The 21,329-nt window shown below is 43.1% G+C and overlaps 1 protein-coding gene across 7 annotated transcripts in view; it reads left to right on the top strand.

Moving 5' to 3' along the window:
- The window catches only part of AUTS2 (activator of transcription and developmental regulator AUTS2), an 821,199-nt gene that overhangs the window by 319,322 nt on the left and 480,548 nt on the right, over positions 1-21,329 (top strand). For 6 of the 7 annotated variants that reach the window (XM_048518995.1, XM_048518996.1, XM_048518998.1 and 3 more), the window contains 2 exons: positions 3,790-3,891; positions 13,152-13,187. In XM_048518995.1, the coding sequence (XP_048374952.1) occupies positions 3,790-3,891; positions 13,152-13,187 (138 nt within the window). The remainder of the gene's footprint in view (positions 1-3,789; positions 3,892-13,151; positions 13,188-21,329) is intronic. The other variant, XM_048518997.1, reaches the window with a different exon arrangement.

The following is a 21,329-nucleotide window of genomic DNA, read 5'->3' as shown; positions in this document are numbered from 1 at the left end:
TGTTCCACCCTGGAGAAAAAAAGTTTTTTTTTTCTATGTGGCTTCAAAAAAAATTTCAGCCTTTTTCAGTTTATTTACATAAAAGGTTTGCCATCATTCATATTTATAATCATGGCTTTTGGCTACCTCTTGGCCTGGAGCAGATAATTCGATTCCAACCTGATCTCTGTCCAAAAGGCTTAAAAACACACTCTGGTCACCAAAATGAGGCTTTGAGGGTTGAGCTATTAAGTTGAAAACCTAATACTATTTTAAGCCATTTAACTGTCTTGCCACATAAATTATTCACAGTGCTGAAGCTGGCTTGCGGTTCACTTACAAGGAGATAATAGGGAAGTTGTAACCCAGATGACAAAAGGAAAGCATGATCAATCGGACTTGGAGATGTTGTACACCAACAAGCGGCAATTAAGAGCAACTGTACTGATCGCACAACATCCTCTTAACACTGATCATCAAAGCTCAAAAATACAATATTTTTTTTGCAGGAAGTGGTTCTCCACTACTGTCTGTCCTAAGGAAGTATCAGAAGAAGGATGTAATGGGGTGGATGCAAGAGGGAAAGGCTCTACCTCATTCTCACTTCCAGAGTTGCCAACTCATGAGTTTCAAAATTCCTGGTGATTTGAGGGTAGAGACGGGGGAAGGCAGAGGTTTTGGGAGAAGGGCAAGTTCAATGGAGCCTTACCTCTATAGATTCTGTTCTCTGAAGCTGCCATTTCCTCTAGGGATACTGATCCATGTAGTCTGAAGATCAGTTGCAATTCTGGGAGATATCTAGGCACCGCCTGGAAGCTGATAACCCTATCACATTTGGATGCCTGTTTTCCTTACAGCGTGAGACCAGCACCAAACAGAAAATGTCCCGAGAAGGAAATCGAGTTTGCAGGGTCCCTCATGTGATCAAAGAGCTAATACAGATTGTTTTTAGCTTGGTTATTCCTGTAGACAGTAAACCCCCATCCTTGGCCCCTACCCTCAAAAAACTGAAGAGCACTTGAAAGGTGATCTCCATAGTGAAGCTCTAGGAATTTTCTCCCTCTTTCTGTAGTCTTTACCCTGGATATTAGGGAGAATTCCTAGAGTGTCACTCAGATGTGACATCATGAAAATGGAATGGGAAAAAGGCTGAAGCCCCTCCTCCCCAGGCTCCATGGTTCCTTCCAGGTTAGCCCCTGAAGTGTTTGGGAAGCAGTTCCCAGCAGGTGCCATCTGAGAGTCAAGTATGAGAGGTGGGGGGACTCTTAACTCACTATTGTGGGTTTACCAGGCTGTGTGGCCATGGTCTGGTAGTTTTAATGCCTAACATTTCATCCAGCATTTCATCCAGCATTTGTTGCTGGCATCCTCAGACACATGTAAGAGTGAGATGTGTTTCTCTTCATTAGCACAGTGATTTGTGTGGTGATTTGTGTGGTGGGTATCTGTTTTGTCTTCCTTTCAGATGAGCAACGGTGTGGCACTTTTGCAATTGTCTGGGTGGAGTTCATTTTGAAATTGCATTGGTATGTGACCTGGTAGTTTGAATGAGTGTTTGAGTGTTTACATACATACAGAATCCTTTAATAGGCATGAATAAATACAAAATATAGGATCCAAGAGCAACAAAACATATATAAAACATATATAAAACACCTGAAGTCCAAAATGATCAACACTCCAGAACCTTTCTCAGGAGTCTGAGTGTTTGGCAGGCGCATAGAGATTTGCTGATGAAGTGTTGACCATGAAACAAGAATGTACCTGATGTACCCACCTTTGAATTACTTCAGTTTGAGCCTTAGGTACTTATGATGCCTTGCCCAGCACTGAACAGTATGCCCATCCTGAATGTGGACTGATATGTTGGTAAACTGCATACGTGTTTGTTCACACACAATAATTTTTCTATTGTATGCACTTTAGCCATATAGGTTTGTGCCTTTAATGATTACATTTGCATGGTTTTTCACTTTCCTATGAAAATGCATTTTGTCATAAGTGCTGTTATATCAAAGTACCATGTTCTATAATGTGCAAAATAATGGTTTTGACAAAGGCACCACATAAAAATGAATGATAATCCTCATATTTGTTTGGGGTTATATTCTAATGCGGAAGCATACAATTAGGTCAATCGCTGTGTCTCAAGGGACTGAACTATCATCTTTCTGTGGAACAGAGTATAAAAGATTGATTCCGTCCCACTCTGGAATGTGAGTTTTATGGGCTCTTCACTTAGATTCTTGAACTGAAACTTGGGAGAGATTTGGACTTTCAGGATAGAATGGGCACAGTGCCATTTCAGAATTCTTTGAGAGGATCACTCATTGAAATCACTTCCGCATCAACAAATATCTTTGTGTGACATATACTTGGAGGTTGAAAGTGCTGTCAAGTTACAGCTGACTTGTGGCAACCCCATTGGGTTTTCAAGGCATGAGGCATTTGGAAGTGATTTTCCATTGCCTTCCTCTGCACAAACTGAGTCTTGAGAGACTGTGATTGGCTCAAGCTCACCCAGCAGGCTTCACTTGGGGGAGAGAAGAATCGAACCCAGTTCTCCAAATTAAAGTCTGCCACTAGGGAAGAGCAATGTTTAACCCGCGGGGATGAACAATATTCCCTATTTCATTCTTTTACAATATCTGTTGACATTTTTTGCTAATCATTTCTCTACCTTTGCATGTGGATTTTGTAGATTCGTTTGTACTACAGTAACATACTGAACAGTTTTTATATGCAATTGTAATGTACTTGTATTGTATGTTTAATGCTGATTTAATAATGCACCAATGATGTTGAAAAAATGTGTGCATTTTACAGGAGAAATCTGGTGCAAGGAAACAGAAATTGGCATGAGAATAAAGACGGGTTTGACTTGCACTTGGGAGAAACAAAATTAAACTGAGGATTTGGGAATTGAAGCAGCAGGGATGAGAAATTCAAAGTCATCCCTAAGAACGCTTACAGCTCAGAGGGGAGGCTTTAGTGGCTGTTTTATGGCATTAAGGAAAACATTAAAGATTTACAACATGGATCAATGCATAGTTACTTGAATGTAAGCCCTATGGCATTCAAAGGCATTTACTCCCAAGTAATTGGTATCCTGGTTTGCTGCTCATACTCCTAAATAAAATCTATTGTGTTCTGTTCAGAACTTTAAAAAAACCCTGAAATTTCCCAAGCATTTCATGAAGCTTCCACTAACAATTCTTGCTATGTTTCTATGACCCTAGGACTGGTGGAAATTTTATTGCTGTTGGATGCCATATTTCCTTTACTCTAGTATTGTGAAACCAGGGGAAAAAATGGCACCCAGAAAGTAATAAGGACCATCATTACAACTTCTGCCAAGCAAGGTGAACACTTCACCACTGTTTGCCCCCAGGGAGATAGCCTCAAAGTGATACACGGGGATTCCCTGAAATAACAGTTCATCTCCAGACTGCATAGATCAGTTCTCCTGGAGAACATGAATCCTGTCCTCCCTAAAATCTGTCTCCAAATCTCCAGGAGTTTACCAGCTTGGATCTCACAACCCTACTCTCCATCCCCTACCAAGGGACCTGGCAAGCCCCCCTCCCCCTCCCAACAATCAAGGTAGAAAAGCTAGGAACCCATATTGTCCCAGAACTAATTAGACATGGCCAAGTCCAAAATGGTCCATACAGGCTTTGATGTTCTGTGAGAAAGAGAATGGGATACATGACAAATGACTGTTTCTGAATGGATCCATTAAGTTTAAAATATCTGAGGTGTTCTGCAGACTTTTAACTTTGTGGCTTTTGTTTCCTTCTTGTTACACAGCTTAAGCCAGGCCAGAATAGCTGCCGAGACAGCGACAGTGAGAATGCGAGTGGAGAGTCCAAAGGGTTCCATCGGAGCAGTTCTCATGAGAGACTCAGTGACGTAAGTGAGGTTCTGGAAATCTCATCTGGAATGTTGTTGTCTTAGTTATTGTTTGCATGGGCCCATTTCCTATAGTGGAAAGAAGGTGAGAAGAGAGCTTCTGACCTTGCTAAGAATTGTTAATTAAACTTCTGAAACATCACTTAAACTGTTCCACTAATCAGAGGTTGGGGTGTAGAATGGTATGATGTAGCTGAGCCTCATCAGACCTCAAAGGCATGGTCAGTATTTGGATGGGAGTCCACCAAGGATGACTCTGTAGAGCACAGGTGTCAAATTTGCTGCTCTCCAGATGTTATGGACTACAGTTCCCACATCTCCTGTCAGCATGATGCTGGCAGGGGATGATGGGAACTATAGTCCATAACATCTGGAGGGCCACGAGTTTGACACCTGTGCTGTAGAGGAAGGCAATGGCAAACCACCCATCCTTTTTGCTTGCCTTGGAAGCCCCTTGCTGGGGTCACCATGAATCAGTGGTGATTTGACAGCACTTCAGTACATAATTGGAGATTGAAACAGTTCTTAGTCCAGGCTAGAGTTGGTAAATCCCCTAGAAATTCAGTAAAATTCAGATTCAGATTTATCCAGGCAAAAGATTATCAATATGCCAGAATAAGGCAAATAACATATTCGGATATACCCGAATATTCAGGTATATCTGGAAAATTCGGGTCCTTTGGAATTTTTTGTATTTTTAGGTGTTTTTCACGTTTTGGCCTGCAGGGAGCGCAATTGTAAAGTTAGAAACAGCACAATTTCAGGGTATCATCTGGAGACTGTCCTGATGATACCACTTGAGTTTGGTGAAGTTTGGTTAAGGGGGGGCAAAGTTATGGACCCCCAAAGTGGGTGCCCCCATCCCTCATTGTTTCCAATGGGAGCTAACAGGAGATGGGGGTCCATAACTTTGGACCTCCTGAACCAAACTTCACCAAACTTGTGCCCCCTGCAGGCCAAAATGCAAAAAAACACCAAAAATACCCCCCAAAGCCCAAATACCTTGCATTAGGATTCGTTCATGTTCGAGCAGGACATATTTGGCAGATTTTTGCCCGAATTCACCCAGATTTGGGCCAAATCCAGTATTTGTTGTATCCGAATCTCCAAGCCTAGTCCAGGCTTTGTAGGGGAGGGTTGGTGTGTGTGTGTGTGTGGGGGGGTGTTCCATGAATTAGAAGTGGGGTGTACAATGAGAATTCTTTCCCACTGCTTCTACTGTCTTCTTCTGCATACAACTCAACACATGCTGTAGCTCACAAGAAATGACTCTATATATGTCAGTAGAATGATTTTTAAAAGAAATGCCTAAGTACACATGTTTGGGCTTGGAGACCACTCAGATTGGCAGTAATCACAAAAACCATTTCCTTGGGGAACGTCTTTGCCTTTGCATCCTGTAATTCTAGCCACCAGCCAAATAGATAGAATTCCAGTAAGGTTACAGCCAATTGGCATCCCTGCATATGAAGTCATGAGGGCCACACACTTTGTTCGGCAAACAAATCGTTTAATTTTTTAAGATGTACCAAAGCTAAGCTTGGAAAGTTGTGCATTTCTCAGTCCAAATAGAAGTTATTTTGGTTTGGCATTAGTCTCAGCAAAGATTTGGAAAGACTTGCACATTGGAGACTCATTTTTAAAAAAACCATGAGATCTCTGGGGTGGTAGGGAAGAAGGAGGTGCAGATGATTGTAATCCATACCCACCAAGGAAAACCTGAGCTTCTGGCAGGCTTGGCAAGATCTTTGCTAATAACAACCCTTCATGGGCTTTGCTAACAAAGCAGAAATTCAAGCATGAAGACTCACACTTTCTAGCCAGCACTTCAGCTTTGGCTAAGGGATGTGACCAATGTGTGTGATGAGATAAACATCTTGCTAGCCAAGCTTGTGGTGGCTTCCAACGCTTTGACAGATTCTTTCACTTATGAAAGGAAAATAATGTTCTACTCTTCCCTCCTGTTCAATTTAATACAAAAAGAGAGGAGGGTTTTTTTTTAATGGGCTGCAGCAAGATTTACTTGCAACTAAGAACCGTTTTGTCTTGAAACGTGGTTTTGCAACCTCAGCCTGTAACGGCCTGACCCTGTGGCACAAAAAGCTCCCAACACTTCCTTGACAAAGGCCATGCAATTTTTTAAGTGATGCCTGAGAAGAGCAGGATTTGGGGAAGATGTGATATAACTTCTGGGCAACGCTCGGGGTTGTCTAAAAATGTCTAGAGCATCACTCTGTGGAGGCCATTTTTTTAATTTCACTCCTCAGTTTCTTGGGGACAAAATCTTTGGGCTGGGGACTGGTAGTTCTCCTGGAGGCGGAGGACATCTTGTAGTGGGTGTTTCCTCACCCCTCTCCCAGGAAGGCAGGAAAAGATTTTTTGTCACTTCCTGTGTGATGACTGGACTCCATCTTCCCAGTATAGAACTGTCAAAGCAGTAACAGCACTAACACAATAACAAGAAACAACATAGTACATAGCAATAACATGTAACTTAAGAAGAAATACATCGGAAAAGCTAGCAATGAACCAGGGAGGGCCAAGATGTCCTCCTAGCCTACCAGGAGAAGGATCATTCACGGTGAGTATCCAGTGGACTGTTCTGTGCTCCAGATGGGTAAACATGGCTACAGTGCAGGAGAAAGGGTGCTGTGCCATGCTCCGGATTAATTTTTCCCCAGGAAAATTGTGGTAGTCTGGTCAGGATCTGGATCCATGAAGAATCAAGGGAGTTAAAACAAAATATTTGACAGGCGATTGTGTCTGTGCAAAATAAATAAATAAATCACAGCATTCCTGCTTTGAATTAGGGATGGTGATAGTTTTTTTAAAAATAGTGAGCAGAATTTCAAAGTTTCAACTTCCCTGGTTCAGAAATCTGCTTGCTCCCTCACTAACCCTCCTTTGCTCCCTCCCTTGCTAACCCTTTCTGTTGCTGCTCAGCTGGGCAACAGGAGAAAAACGGGTGGGGGAGGGAAGGGGTAATAGAGAGCATTCTGGCATGATGACATCACTTCTTTCAAAACGGGAAGTGACATCACTGCATTTCCAGCAACACTCTAGTGTTCGGTCGAAACTAACCATAGAATTTTGGTGGAATGCCAAATCAAGGTGGCATGATTTCACTTCCAGCCATACCAGACATAGCATCACTGTGCTGCAGGGGAGGGCCTCCAGGTGGGTGATTCTCCCCCAGATTATCAGCCTCCCTTCCAAGAGTCAGGGTTCTCTGCAAACATAGATCTGATTCTGTCTTTGCCCTGTGGTCTCCCTGCCACACACACACACAAAGGAAACAGTGTCTGAAATAAATTAATGAAGAGAAAAGTTGCCCTCTGGAAGATTAAGGCCAATTAATTTGCCAAAAGCACTTGACACCATGATGATGAAGCCGCACGGAGTACTGCAAACCTTTCTTCCAGCTCCTCTCCCCCCGCCCTTGCTGTATAACTCCACTTGCATAGGCTTTAGGGGAATGACAACTTGTTTTCTGCTTTCTGGGTAAGACTGCCCTCAGGGCTCCAAAGACTCTGAAGCTGTCTGCCCTCCCCCTTCTTATGTAGAGCAGAGCAGCGCTGCCAATTTCATCTCATCAAAATCTTGCCTGTAGTAGAATTCGTTCAGCTGAGATTTTGCTCTAAGGCAAGATGGCTGCTCCTTCTGTTTCCCTCAACCTGGAATTCAAGTCAGCTCAGCTTTTTCCCCTGCCTTTCCCCCTGACTTATTTGCACGTTTTCCCCTCTGCTTGTCCTGAAGGACTCTGCAGTTCAAATCTCGAAAATTCCACAATATTAAGGGGATTTGCTAATGGGTTGCTGGCAATTGGATTTTGTTCTAATGAAATATTGAAAACCTTGTGCATTGGGAGAAGAAGTAAACAATTAAATGTTTAAAAAAATGTGCTGTTTTTAACCGTTCAGTAAAGAGATCTTTAAATTATTGTGGCTAGCTCCATGGAAACATTAGCCTAATGTAGAGCTATCATCAGAAAGCAAACAGACCGTTCAGGATTATTTAGGAAAGGAAGCAAAAGTAATGCAGAAAATATAACGATGCTTCTTTGTGTGTCTGTGGTGGGTTTTCATTTTGGCGATTTTATATATAGGTCTGGACTAAAGTAGTGGAATTGATGCAGTGTAGGGGATCGTGAAAAGCCACCTCGTCTATGGAAATGCATTCTAGTAGGTAATGAGGGCACCAATTGGCAGTGCCTAGGGATTGTAGGAGTGTGAATGTAACCTCAGCTTGTGGGTTCTGTGGGGCAGAACCTGGAATGAGTTTGCAACAACAATTTTTAAAAACAAAATGGTTTACTTTCTTAACACATAACATATAACATCAACATTTAACATCACATTTCAAGGTCCTGTTCAGGTTGCAATTTCAAGTCCTTATATTTACAGTCTACTGATACTGCCAAGTCCATTTCTTCTTTGCAAGTGGGTTGGCTCCTGAAGACTCCAAGGGCTTGATGAACAGGCTTCAACATGATGAAGGTTTCCAGGAGAACTCTCACCCATTACAACCACAAAAAGAAACCCTGAAACAATAAACTCCAACATTTACAACATAGCAAAAATAAACAACTACCCTCCCAGTAGTTCCCAACAATATTGCAGTTTACCTTAACAAGGTGTTAAGGGCTTATAGAAATCAAGGTCCGAGTCTGGTAGCCTTGTCTCCTCCAACTACATGAGGTCTGCTGCCTCGTGCTGCTCTGAGTCTCCACCCCTTACTGGGTCAACCCATTCTGAGCATGGGGGTTACATGAACATTTGGGAAGTGTCACGGCTGAGTGCCTGAACATGTGTTTTGCATGCAGAAGGGCAAAGATCCAATCCCTGGAATCTGAAGTTCAGGGGTCTGCAACCTGCAGCTCTTCAGATGTTCATGGACTAAAAATCCCATCAGGCCCTGCCAGCATGGCCAATTGGCAGGGGCTGATGGGATTTGTAGTCCATGAACATCTGGAGAGCCACAGGTTGCAGACCCCTGCTCTAGTTGAATCTCCACTTGGGCAGAGATCTTTCTCTGCTTGAGACTCTGGACAGCTGCTGCCAGTCAGAGTGGGCCATATGGAGGCCAAATTGGCAATTTTTGAAAACCCCGGGATGAGGGAAATATCGCAGGGCAAACCTACTTTAGGACCAGGAACCGTGCAAACTTCTGGGCCAGACTGGGATATTTCCCTTGCTCAATCCAGAATATTTGGATTGGGCAGAAACAGCCTAAGAAGTTGATTCCTTTAACTCATTGCTCAGGCTTGATGAACATTCCTGATCACTGAAACTGATCAGAATTTTCTGTAATCACTGATGGAGCTGTTGCCACTGTGGCTTCTTGTTCCTGCTAAATATGGAATACAAGAGCCAGGCACTATGGTGACACGTGAGATAGACAGAAAGTAAAGGGGTATCCACAGTGCTGTCCAGGAAACACATTTTCCTCTGTTCCTACCACTTCTCCTATGCTGGTGTGCAAGGACCTTTATTTATTAATTTATTAAAATATGGAGAACCCAGCTTTCCTAATGGCTCAAGTTTCATCCTCAAGAAACAGAATGCAGAACGTTTGATGGACGATTTTTGAGCATCCCAGATTCTTCCAGCCGTTTAAGCCGAGCATCGTGCAGGCATCCCTGAAAACATTATTTTCGGAAATAATATCAAAATTTGTTTATAGTGGTCGCAGAATATGGTTAGAAGGCACAGGGTATAACAGCCTTGATGAAATTCTGCAGGACCATGTCTGGCCGGGGACCATGAGAATGACCACTCCATTTTAAACATATTTTACAACGCTGTGAGGACTTGGTCCTTATTTGACCCACTGTGCAGCACTCTTGACCCCCACACATCTTTTCAAGTACCGAAATCTGCTGCAGCCCCCCCACAGCTGTTTTGTCTCTTGCAGAAACATTGAGATTTGAAGAGCATTGACATGTGAGTCCGGCCTTTAAGATGGCGGCAGCGTCCTTGTGGTGGCCATGAGGACGCAGTCACATTTACTTTGCAGTGGATAGCTAAATGAATAATAATACTTGTGTATGTTAAAAGCCTACCAAGTTCTTCCATGAGAAAATAAAATTCTGCTCTAAAGGATAACATCCTGTTTTTCTTCGTGCCAGTCCAGCCTAATGAATGGCGGCAAGCTCCCATTGCATGCCTCAGGATTTGTCAACAGGGAGGGGGACATCTTCAGGTCGCCTCCGTCTCTCGTTCCCCATGTGCTTGTTTTGTTTGTGTATGCGAGTATCTGAGGCTGGGTGCTTAAATGCTTTGTTGCATTATGTTAATTCCTCGGCAGTGCAATCAAATTCGTGTCGTAATTAAAGCTGTCAGTTGGAAGGCAAGCCAATCGCTGCAAAAACACAGCATAACAAATGAGCTGAAATGCTTCTGCATGTAGCTATACAATGCTTCGCCAGGCATGAAATTAAATAAGTAATTTGATGTTGACATCAGAAATTGAAATGATACCCACTGTTCCTTCATTCTGTCAGACCTGCATAAACAATGACCAGAAAGAGACCAGCGAGCTGCCTCTCCCACCCAGCTTGCCCCCCTTCAATAATTCACAATATATATGCAAAATCGGTACAGCAGACTTTCCAAGACCTGGAGGATGTAATTTCCTTTGGTTCACAGTGAGCTGCTGTTTTTTCAATGTTCCAGGGCCAAAACATCTTCACTTGAAACAACACGATCGCCAAAAGGCCTGTTGCAATTTGCAGGAAATGGTTAGGAACCACGAGATATGTCTTTTGTGGTGTTTATGATATCTGAATCAGTCTTTGTAATTTTATAGCCTTTTTGTTCAAGAGGGGTGGAACATTTCTACAGGTGAACAAATACAGGGCCAGCTCCAGCCCCCAATTATCACCACCACTTCTCTCCCCTCGGCCTGCCAATTTCTGCCATCCTACACCTATCCAATTTTCCAGTGCTCATTAGGGTTGCCTGGCCTAGCCTGGAAACAAGTAGGAAACCAGTGGGGTCAGTGACATGGGGGAGCGATGGCTGTTGGTGATGGTGTGATGGTAAAACCATAGAGGTTTTAACCATTGCTAGAGAAGACTGACATAATTTCTGGGGGAAACATGCTTTGTTACAGCCTTCCCCGTAGTCCACTGATCCACATAGACCACAGGTGTCAAACTCGTGGTCCTCCAGATGTTCATGAACTACAATTCCCATCAGCCTTTGCCAGTATAGCCAATGCTCATGTTGGGAGGGACTGATGAGAATTGTAGTTCATGAACATTTGGAGGGCCGCGAGTTTGACACCTCTGACATAGACAACGTATCTAACAGTCAAAATGGCCCCATCTGTGGATATTTAAATCCACATATTAGGGCTATATTGAGAAAGGGGGGATTTTTCTACAAAGCCCAAAACAAAAGGGTGGGGGTGGGGGTTAAAATCCAAAAAAGAAAGCAATTGTTGGAGCTTGTAAAGACAACTGCTTCTGAACTAGCATTGTGGGGGAAGGGGCAGGGGCAGGGGCAGGGAAGAAGAACCAGGAGGGTTCTCTGCTTGTCCTTACCTACATAATCCATGTTTCACCAACCTCTTCTGTTGGTAAAGACCTACTGTGAGATCCAAGCTATTTCTTAATACACACCACCCATAGTCAGAGATACACCAATGAAAAACGGGCAAGAGGAAAACCCGTTAGCACACATCTGCCCTGGAATCCATTGAAGTCAGTGGGCTTAGAAAGGTGTAACTCAACTAAGGATAGCTCAGATAGTGATACAAAAGCTCAGATCAGAACGGAAGCAGTTCTATCGGGGAGGCACTCCAATCCTCTCTTTGGAGGCTGCCTTTTTAATAACCAAAATTAACCAATAAATCCTTTCGATGATGTTTCTTTCAACTATTTTTCTGTTTAGATTCTATCTTTTCTGGGTTGTGTTTTTGCTGGTATCAGCTTTTATCATAAAAATACTAATAGTGAGTTTATTATTGTCTTTTTGTTGATGACTTGCCTATCCCAAGGCATGGGGAAGAATTAAAAAAATTAATGTAAATACATTGTTGTAATTGCACCCACTGATCAGGATAATCCTCTCTTTGATGTAGTTCTTTTAAGGGGAGTGGGGTGTTTGTTTGTTTGTTTGTTTGTTTGTTCATTTGTTTGTTTGTTAAGCTTGCATACCACTCTCCCCCGAGGGACTCCGGGCGGCTCACAACATAGTTATACAAATAAGACCCCGCTTTTCCACTCTGAAGTTGACTCAGAGCAGCTCACAATATATGACATACAACAAAATTTCCCATAAAAATAACATCTGAAGTGATCTACTCATTGGCCCCTTCCGCGCATGCAGAATAATGCACGTTCAATCCACTTTCACAGTTGTTTGAAAGTGGATTTTGCTATTTCACAGTAAAATCCAGCTTCAAAGTGGATTGAAAGTGGATAGAAAGTGCATTATTCTGCATGTGCAGAAGGGGCCTTTGACTCTCGAAAACTTATACTCTGAAAATCTTGTTGGTCTCTAAGATGCTACTGGACTTCACTCTATTTATTAATGTGGATTTTAGATTACTAATCATATATGCAAAATGTCTGTTTTGTGTGTGTTTGGTGGGGGGGGGGGGTTGCCTTTAAAAAACCAGCCAAACTAACTGTGGAAAATACAATGGCAAATAGACTCACATGCCACACACACTCACATATTAAACAGGGAAAAGACATTTGTCCATTCATCCAAACCCATGGGGTTATTCCTCTGAATTCTGTCAATCTGGGGATCCTTCTTTCCTCTCCTTCGTCTCGTTCTCCTTTTTCACTCGCATCTTTCTCTGCCAGGAGGCTAAGTAGCCGGGGTCCAGGGCATTGAATGCCATCATGTCAGGAAGGCTGGTTGATGTGTGTCTGTTTAGACTCAGCGCAGGCCGGAATGGCATCATTAATTCATTACCCAGCTGCCTGTCAAATAAATTGGCAATTACACCCACCGCCTGGAAATTTCAGTAAATAGCACGTTACTGTTGCTGAGCTGTTGAGAAATGTTTTTTTTTAAAAAAAAAGGTAGGGGGGAGAATTAAGCGACAATGACATGTTTGGTTCAGTAGCTTATGACAGGGGGCAAGCCCCATGGGGCAGTTGTTGTGGTGATGAAAACCTTTAAAAGGAAACCTAGTAATGAGGTATGGGGATGGGATTTTTTTTTAAAAAAGAAAGCTATCTGATTTCCCCCCTCTTTTTGTGTGTGTGTGTGTGTGTGTGTGTTTGTTTGTTTTTATTGCAGAGTTCAGCTCCATCCAGCTTGGGAACAGGCTACTTCGTAAGTGGATCTCGACTGTTTTGAACTTATGTCTCTGAAGGGGGTGTAAGGGTATCCGCACACACAGTGCAAGATCAATCACCCGTGTTACACTAATGGGTTTAGTCAACTGGTGTCTGCAAATGACAAGCCTGAGGCCAGAAATCCGGGGAATTTTGAATTCAGTGTTTTGTACGTCCCTTCCTATTGAATGCTTCCTTGCATATACCTGGTCTGTGATAACCCAGTCACCTTCCACTTCTGTGGAACAGCACAAAATTCCCTCGCCCCTCTTGCAGCCCTTTGTATTATTTTGGTCCCCCGCCCCCATTTCTGTCTTTGCCACTTCTGCTTTTCAATCCATTATTCTGTTTTATCAGCTTTTCAATCTATTATCCCTGGCCCCCTTTAGGGATGCTACTTCCCAAGACATCAGCTCATCTTTTCTGTCATCCTTGCTTTGAGTCCTCTTCTTGGCAACGTAACAGATCCCCCTTGTCCTAAAGTCATTGCGTGGATTCTACACTTATTTTCTGGGTATTTCGAAGACCTTTGGGAGTAAGGCTTATATGGATCGATCTCAAATCTGACTCAAGAGAGATCCATCATATACTCTGTGGAGGGGAGTTGTCTGAACACTTTTGGCCGCCACCTCCTTCACTCACTTGTTAATGGTTTAAATCATAGGTGTCAAACTCGTGGCCCTCCAGATGTCATGCTGGCAGGGGATGATGGGAACTGTAGTCTATAACATCTGGAGAGCCACGAGTTTGACACCTGTGGTTTAAATGATCATGTATATAAAAATAAAGTGTTTGCCCCACTTCAGGGGTAGGCAATGTTTTTGACTTGAGTTTTTTAAAAAATCACATCTGCACACAAAGATGTCGGTCTACTGCACAGGTGTCAAACTCGTGGCCCTCCAGATGTTATGGACTACAGTTCCCATCATCCCCTGCCAGCATGACATCTGGAGGGCCGTGAGTTTGACACCTATGGTCTACTGGTAAACAAAAGGTGGGGGAGAGGGAAAGGCAAGTGTTGTTTTTGACCAGACGTTTGCTGAGCACAAATTGAAGGGTCTTATCACACCTCATGGGTTTATCTCATTCGCTTGGGCAGAGAAAAAGCTCTGACGGTTGGACAAATTTGTCTGGTGTGCCTCTATGTAGCACACAGGTTGGGGAGAGTTGTCTGCGCGTGTTCCAGCTATTCAGGGGGATGACTGTCTTTCCTGTGACACCCACATCTTAACACGGAGGTTTCACATTTGAAAACAGGCAAGTATCAGTGACAAATCATCACAAGCCGCCCAAAGGTACAGGGTTGCACACTGAAGATGTAAACGTGCAAGCAATTGGTATGTGATTTCGGTGACTCCTTTGTCTAATCGGATTAATAGCTGACTCTTTGTGTGGAACAGTGGTTCCTTGCATTGGCATTGCCACCAAAGGAGGACTGCTGCTGACTTTTCAGACTCTGATAGAAAAATGAATGTCCTCGCACGGTAAGTGTAGTTATGTCTCTTGCCTTTCACAAAATGGTAATGCGACTGCTTCAGGGCTCTATCTTTGTCATATCAGTCGAGTCTTTCATTTTGGAGCGACGTGTGTTATAATTTTAATACAGCTTTGAGCTGCGTTTCCTAAGATGATGGAAGGAAAAGTTGTGCCTCGGACTGAAAGCGGATCGACTATCCCTGGCTTTAAACAAATGAGCTGTTGTAGGTTAGAACTGCCCCAGCTGGGAGTCTCCATGAGTCCATTCCTTCCTCAGGGAAGGAGATAATGAATTTGCCCGCGAAAATTCTCCATTGTGAATGTTGATGTTGAATATTCAGTGACATTTTACATTAATTTGCAGTAATGACTTCAAGAGTGAGTGGCCGAAGTATTTATCAGATATTAGCACTGGTAAAAAGTTATCTGGACAACTCAGGCAATACCTTCTGATATATATTGCAAAGATTCCAAATCTGTTTAGAGGCTGGCCCCACACTTCAAATTCAGAGTTTTCATTGGTGAATTATAGGATTCCACATGATTTTTCATTATGTCTGTTCCATTTATCAGCGAAGTGATTCCTTACTCACGGCTCTGGCACCGGCCTGGTGGAACACGCTACCACCAGCTGTCCGGGCCCTGCGGGACCTTGGAGAATTCCACAGGGCCTGCAAGACCAAGCTATTCCACCGGGCCTTTGGAGAGTCCAGCCGCTGATAGTGCCTCCGCCCGCCCCCTCCCCCCCGCTGTTTATTGGGTCCCTTAACATCATTGGGACCCATTTCTTTTCTGGGGAGGGCTGTATATGGGTTTCGTGGGTTCTTATGCTAGAACATAATTGTTTTAAATTGTATGTTTCATATATGATTTTATGCTGTTCACCACCCTGAGCCCTTCGGGGATAGGGCAGTATATTAAATTTAATACATAAATAAATAAAAATAAATAAAGTCCCAACCAATTGTTATTATTATTATGGTATATTTCACAGTTGCCAGATCTTTAGCTGGTTGTTGGCCTTTCATTACAATTCGAGCCTCATCCAAAGGCCTAGGAAGTTTTAATGTATCGGCGTATTGTTATCATCATCATCATCATCATCATCATCATCATCATCATCATCATCATCATCAAATAAATAAATAAATAAATACATGAATGAATGAATGAATGAATGAATGAATGAATGAATGAATGAATGAATAAATAAATAAATAAATAAATAAATAAATAAATAAATTTAGTATGCTGCCCCATCCCCAAAGGGCTCTGGGCAGTTTACAACAAACATCGAAACAAAGACAATATAATAAATCAATTATTATGAATTTCATTTACATATTATATCCTCTAGCATCTGGGAGAGCTGGGAACAAATCCCTGCTCTCTCTTATGTCAGGTTACTGGGTTACTTTGGTCCAGTCATTTCCTCACACTAACCTACCTTGCTGCACTGTTGTTAAGACGCTAAAATGGAAGAGGAGACAGCAATGGCTTAAGCCATTGAGGAGAAAAGCAGGGCATAAATAAACGCTGCCTCTTTAAGTGACTTACAATTAAAGTCTATCACCATGTATTGTACAAATCACATTGTCCGCGATGCAATCTATAGAGCCTTGTCTGGCTGAACGGGAACATTTTCTTCTGAAAAAGAGAAGAGATCCCTTGCCTTAGCCGACAAATGGTGTTCTTGAGAAATATATAAAATGGGGGAGCAGATGATTAAAAGTTTATCAGATTTCATGTAATCCCCCCTTTCCCATCATTGTAAAGTGTTCACTTTTAGGGTTCGCTCCTCCCCAAGCCTCTTGCTAACCCAGCTGTTCTTTCTATTCTCACAGTTGCAAATGTGTCCATCGGTTTATAGGCCATCCTTCCTATGACAAGAACACTAATATGATTATTGCATTTTTATCTGTTGGCATAAACTTAATTTCCAAAATCCGATCAAAAGGAAATTGGCCAGCCAAAAATCTAAACGGCTAATTCTAGAGTTGTCTATGCTTATGCTTTTACTCTCCCCCGCCCTTTAATTTGGGATTAAATTCAGTAATAAGCAATCTATGTAATATACAGTAATATATTAAAAAATAGTCTTAGAGGGCTCCAATTGTCATTGGAAGGACAGGGGTAGGAACTACTTGAACAAATGAAACTGCCCTATACTGAATATGACAATTGGTCCATCCAAGTCAACATTGTCTACTCCAGGGGTCTGCAACCTGTGGCTCTCCAGATGTTCATGGACTACAATTCCCATCTACTCTGACTGGCAGCAGCTCTCCAGGACCTCAGACAGAGATCTTTCCTGTCTCCTGCTACCTGGCTCTTTCAAGTGGAGATGCCAGGGATTGAAGCTGGGACCTTTTGTAAGCCAAGCAGATGGTCTACCATTGAGACACGGCCCCTCTCCAAAGCCTCCTTGGTTTTTCACATCCCAGATTCCCTTCTAAAGCTTTTTTTTTCCAATGCAAGCTGCAAAGCAAATAAGGCAGGGTAACTCTGAGTAGGTGGTGAAGAGTGGTGGGCTCTAATCTGGAGAACCAGGTTTCATTCATTCATTCATTCATTCATTCATTCATTCATTCATTCATTCATTCATTCATTCATTCATTCATTCATTCATTTGACTTTTATACTGCCCACACACACACACACCCCCCGGAGGGCTCTCTTTTGCCTCCCCCACTCCTCCACATGAAGCATGCAGGGTGATCTTGGGCCAATCACAGTTCTCTCAACACTGTTTCAGCCCTACCTACCTCTCAAAGTGTGTGCTGTTGGGGGAGGAAAGGAAGGAGTTGGTAAGATACTTTGTGACTCCCTACTGTTGAGATATGTGGGGTACAAATCCAAACCCCTCCTCTTTTTCTAAGTTCTCACCCCGGTGGAATTAACTGAAATTGACAGACACCTGTGACAGCTTTTCGTTTTCAAAAAACTGAGATTGTGTACACATCTCTTGAGTATCACACAGTATGGCATAAAAATTCTTGACTCTTCTGAGTGGAGCCTTCGATACTCAGTCACTTCCATGTACATTTAGGGGTGGAAGGATTTCATGGGCATGATGTATTCATTGAAATCTTTTTAATGTTTTGACTCGGCTATTTTTTGTCAAAGCCAAAGCTGTAACAGTTGAAAAGATTGTCGCAGTTATATATATATATTTTCATTTTTAAAAACACTTTACATAATTTCAGTTTGAACAAGAAAGTTGCTCTCCCTTCTACCCCTGGGGAAGCTTTTTTGCCACCTCTCTCTGTTTCGTTTTGCAAATGTTGTTTTTCAGATTATTTTGCATTGGCGAACACGGAGCAAATACAGACCAGATGTGCTTTGCAACACCAGACAGTCTTTGCATGAGAGGGAATATACCAGAATGGCATATTTGGCACGTGGCTCTGTTAAACCTAATTATTCTGTTCTCTTAGTGCCGAGGCAAATGAACTTGAATTGACACTGTACTAAAGACTGGTTCTCCAAAATATGTTGCCTCTTTGTCTATCAGCAAACCCTTTAGATTTCAGTACCGGCTTTTCAAAAGTGGAAAGTGTTGAGAATAGCTGTTTGAACAGCTCGTTGCAAAATATTTGGGTGACTGAAAATGTGAACTGTTTGCCGTCGGCAGTCCAGACTTCATCATAGAAGCTTGAGCTCGAATCTATTTAAGACAAGTCTCTGTTAACAAAATACTTTGAGGTTGTTGTCTTTTGTTTTTATTCTCTGTCTCCCTGGGCTGGTTGTAGTCATCCCATTGGCTGAGGTGAAAAGACAAATCTAGCCAGTGGTGGGATTCAAATAATTTAACAACCTGTTCCGTTGGTGGGATTCAAATAATTTAACAACTGATTGTTTACAAGCACCATTTTAACAACTGGTTCTGCTGAAATGGTGCAAACCTGCTGAATCTCACCACTAGCCCCCTTTCCCCCCACATTCTTCATGTAAGCCCACCACGGCAAGGTCACAACTTAGGTTCATAGGCTCTTAAGAGGGTTCAGCAAGATTCTATGCGTATGCTAGTCTATGCATCTGCAGCCATCTTGGAAGTACTCCAGCGCCACTGGAGGCAGTAGCAGGGAGATGTCATCTTCACATCTTTGAAGCCTACATTTAGCATGTACACCATCTTGGATGTGTTTCTGCTCTCCAAGGTTGCAAGGTAAAAGACAAAGGCGCAAGGACCATGTGATTATGTCAAATCATTTCTGACCCATGGGGTTATGTCAAATCACATTTATTAGGCACAGTGGCGTAGTGCCAACGGGGCCAGGTGGGGCGCAACACCCCTGGTGGAGCAGCAGCAGGGGCATGGTGGGGGCAGATGGCGCTGTGGCAGGGGCGCAGGGTGTGCGTGCGCACCGGGCGCAGTTCACCTCGCTCCGCCTCTGATTAGGCAGACTATATTTATGGGGTGGTTTGCCATTACTTTCCCCAGTCATCTTTGCTTCATCTCCAGCAAGCTGGGTACATATTTTACCAACCTCGGAAAGATGGATGGTTGAGTCAACCTTGAGCTGGCCACCTGAAACTAACTTCTGTCGGGGTTGAACTCATGTCATGAGCAGAGCTTTAACCACAGTTCTGTAGCTTACCACTCTATGTCCCAAGGCTCCTTATGACTGCAAGGTCATGGGCATAATCTTTTACACACACACACACGCACGCACACACACACAACACAAACACATTATCTTTTAAATTGGAAACTAGGGCTACCAGGCATCCTGTTATGGCAGGAGATCTTCCACCAGACAATTGGCCACCACCAAGCGATGGTGGAAGAAAAGTTTTTTTAGGTTGATATCCTGTATGCTACTTCTGGGAAAAACCTGAAAGTGACATAGGTTAGTGTCCAGGAATTGCCACAAACTCTAGCTATTCTATGCCACTTCCCCAGAAGTGATGTGGTAGAATAAGGGGAGTTGTGCCCCCTGATGACCCCACCCCTGAACCTCCAACTGGTTTCCCGCCATGGCTTGACAATCCTATTGAGAACATCCCAGATGCTGTGCATGCAGGTTCTTTGCAATACCTGCACACTCGTAGCCTGTCCTCTGATATCGTGTATTGTCCTCTGGCTAAGCAGTGTTTCATAGTTTCTCCAAATATTCTGTACAGGACATGTCTTGGTAGACCCTCTGTTAGGCTTGGGCCATGGCAGTGATGGGCCAGAGACCAAGGTCCAATAGTACCAAGTAGGACGGCCAGATCCTTGAGGGTTTGTCCTCTGAGAAGCATCGAAATGAACTAAACAAGGGCAAAGCAAAACCATAGTGAGGATTTGGAGGGTGAAATGGCAGGAATGGTAAATTCCTAACAATCTTCTCGATCTGCCCCCCTTGCCAGCTTTCTCCCCTTCATCCTCCGCCTTGCTTGAATCCCGTTGATGCCAATGGGACCTACCCAGAGATTAACAAATTGTCCACAAATCTGACTGTAGCAATTTTAAAAAAAAATTCTGCTTTCGTTTTGCTGAACGGGTGAGGTCTGGTTAGATCTAATTGCTATCTTTCCTTTGGCTCCTTGACAACAGCAGCTTGTCTGTCAACAGACATCCGTCTGTCTTCAGCACAGAGGAAAATAAACTTTTTTAGCTTCCCGGGCATTGTGTGCACCCCCTGTTCCCTGAAAGCAAGAAGAGGTGTCAACGCGTACATCTGTCATGAAATCTACAGGCGTCTCAAGCTGTCAATAACAGCCGTGCTGTATGCTAACAGCATGTGGCTGTCTTTTTCTTCGCTCCCTAATGCAGCTCTGCATAAAAACACGGCCATTTTGTCTGAGTGTCTGATGCACTCAGGTATCTCTCCCCCCACCCCAATTCTTGTCACTCCACAATTCTTTTAGCTCTGTGCCTTATGGTTCTTTGGACCATGTGATCTACACTGTCCTCCGTTGATAAAAAAACCTCTCAGGGCTTGATCTGGAGCTGAACTTGGCTCAGTTAACTCTTTTACTAAAAAGTCAGCCAATTACCTGGTAGAAGGAGGAGGAGGAGGAGGACGCAAGGGACATGAAAATAAAATAACACACAATAAAACCATATGATTTAAAACTATAGAAAGTGCATTGTTCTGCAGGTGTGGAAAGGGCCTGAATCAGCTGCTGGGCAGACAAATTGGATCAGGAGGAATCTCATCATGCATGGTTACCTCCTTGCATTTAGCATGGTGTATATGATCTTGGTCCTAGGCTTCGAGCAGACAGAACAGTAGCTTAGAGTTCTTCACAGTCACTTGGCCACTAACAGGGACATGAGGAAGTATTTTGTTCTTGTGATGTCAGAGTATGTGTAACAATGTCTAAGGTGCAAAGATACCCTGTTTCCCCAAATATAAGACATCCCCTGAAAATAAGACATAGTAGAGGTTTTGCTGAAGTGCAAAATATAAGTCATCCCCCGAAAGTAAGACATAGCCAAGTTTTTGTTTGGAAGCATGCCCGACAAACAGAACACAGAAAAATAAGACATCCCCTGAAAATAAGACATAGCACATCTTATTTTCGGGGAAACACGGTACTACGAAGACCCAGCAAGAGGCAGGCAAGTGATCACCTAGAGAAGGCTGTAAAGTTAGAGACCCCTCCGTCCTTTTGTGTGATCTCTTGCCTGTCCTTAGACCGATACTCTTAGGTCTGATATGCTGTTTCTTCT

The sequence above is a fragment of the Sphaerodactylus townsendi genome, linkage group LG16, assembly GCF_021028975.2.
Source record: "Sphaerodactylus townsendi isolate TG3544 linkage group LG16, MPM_Stown_v2.3, whole genome shotgun sequence".
NCBI classification, from domain to species: Eukaryota; Metazoa; Chordata; class Lepidosauria; order Squamata; family Sphaerodactylidae; genus Sphaerodactylus; species Sphaerodactylus townsendi.
This window is presented reverse-complemented; position numbering and strand designations above follow the sequence as displayed.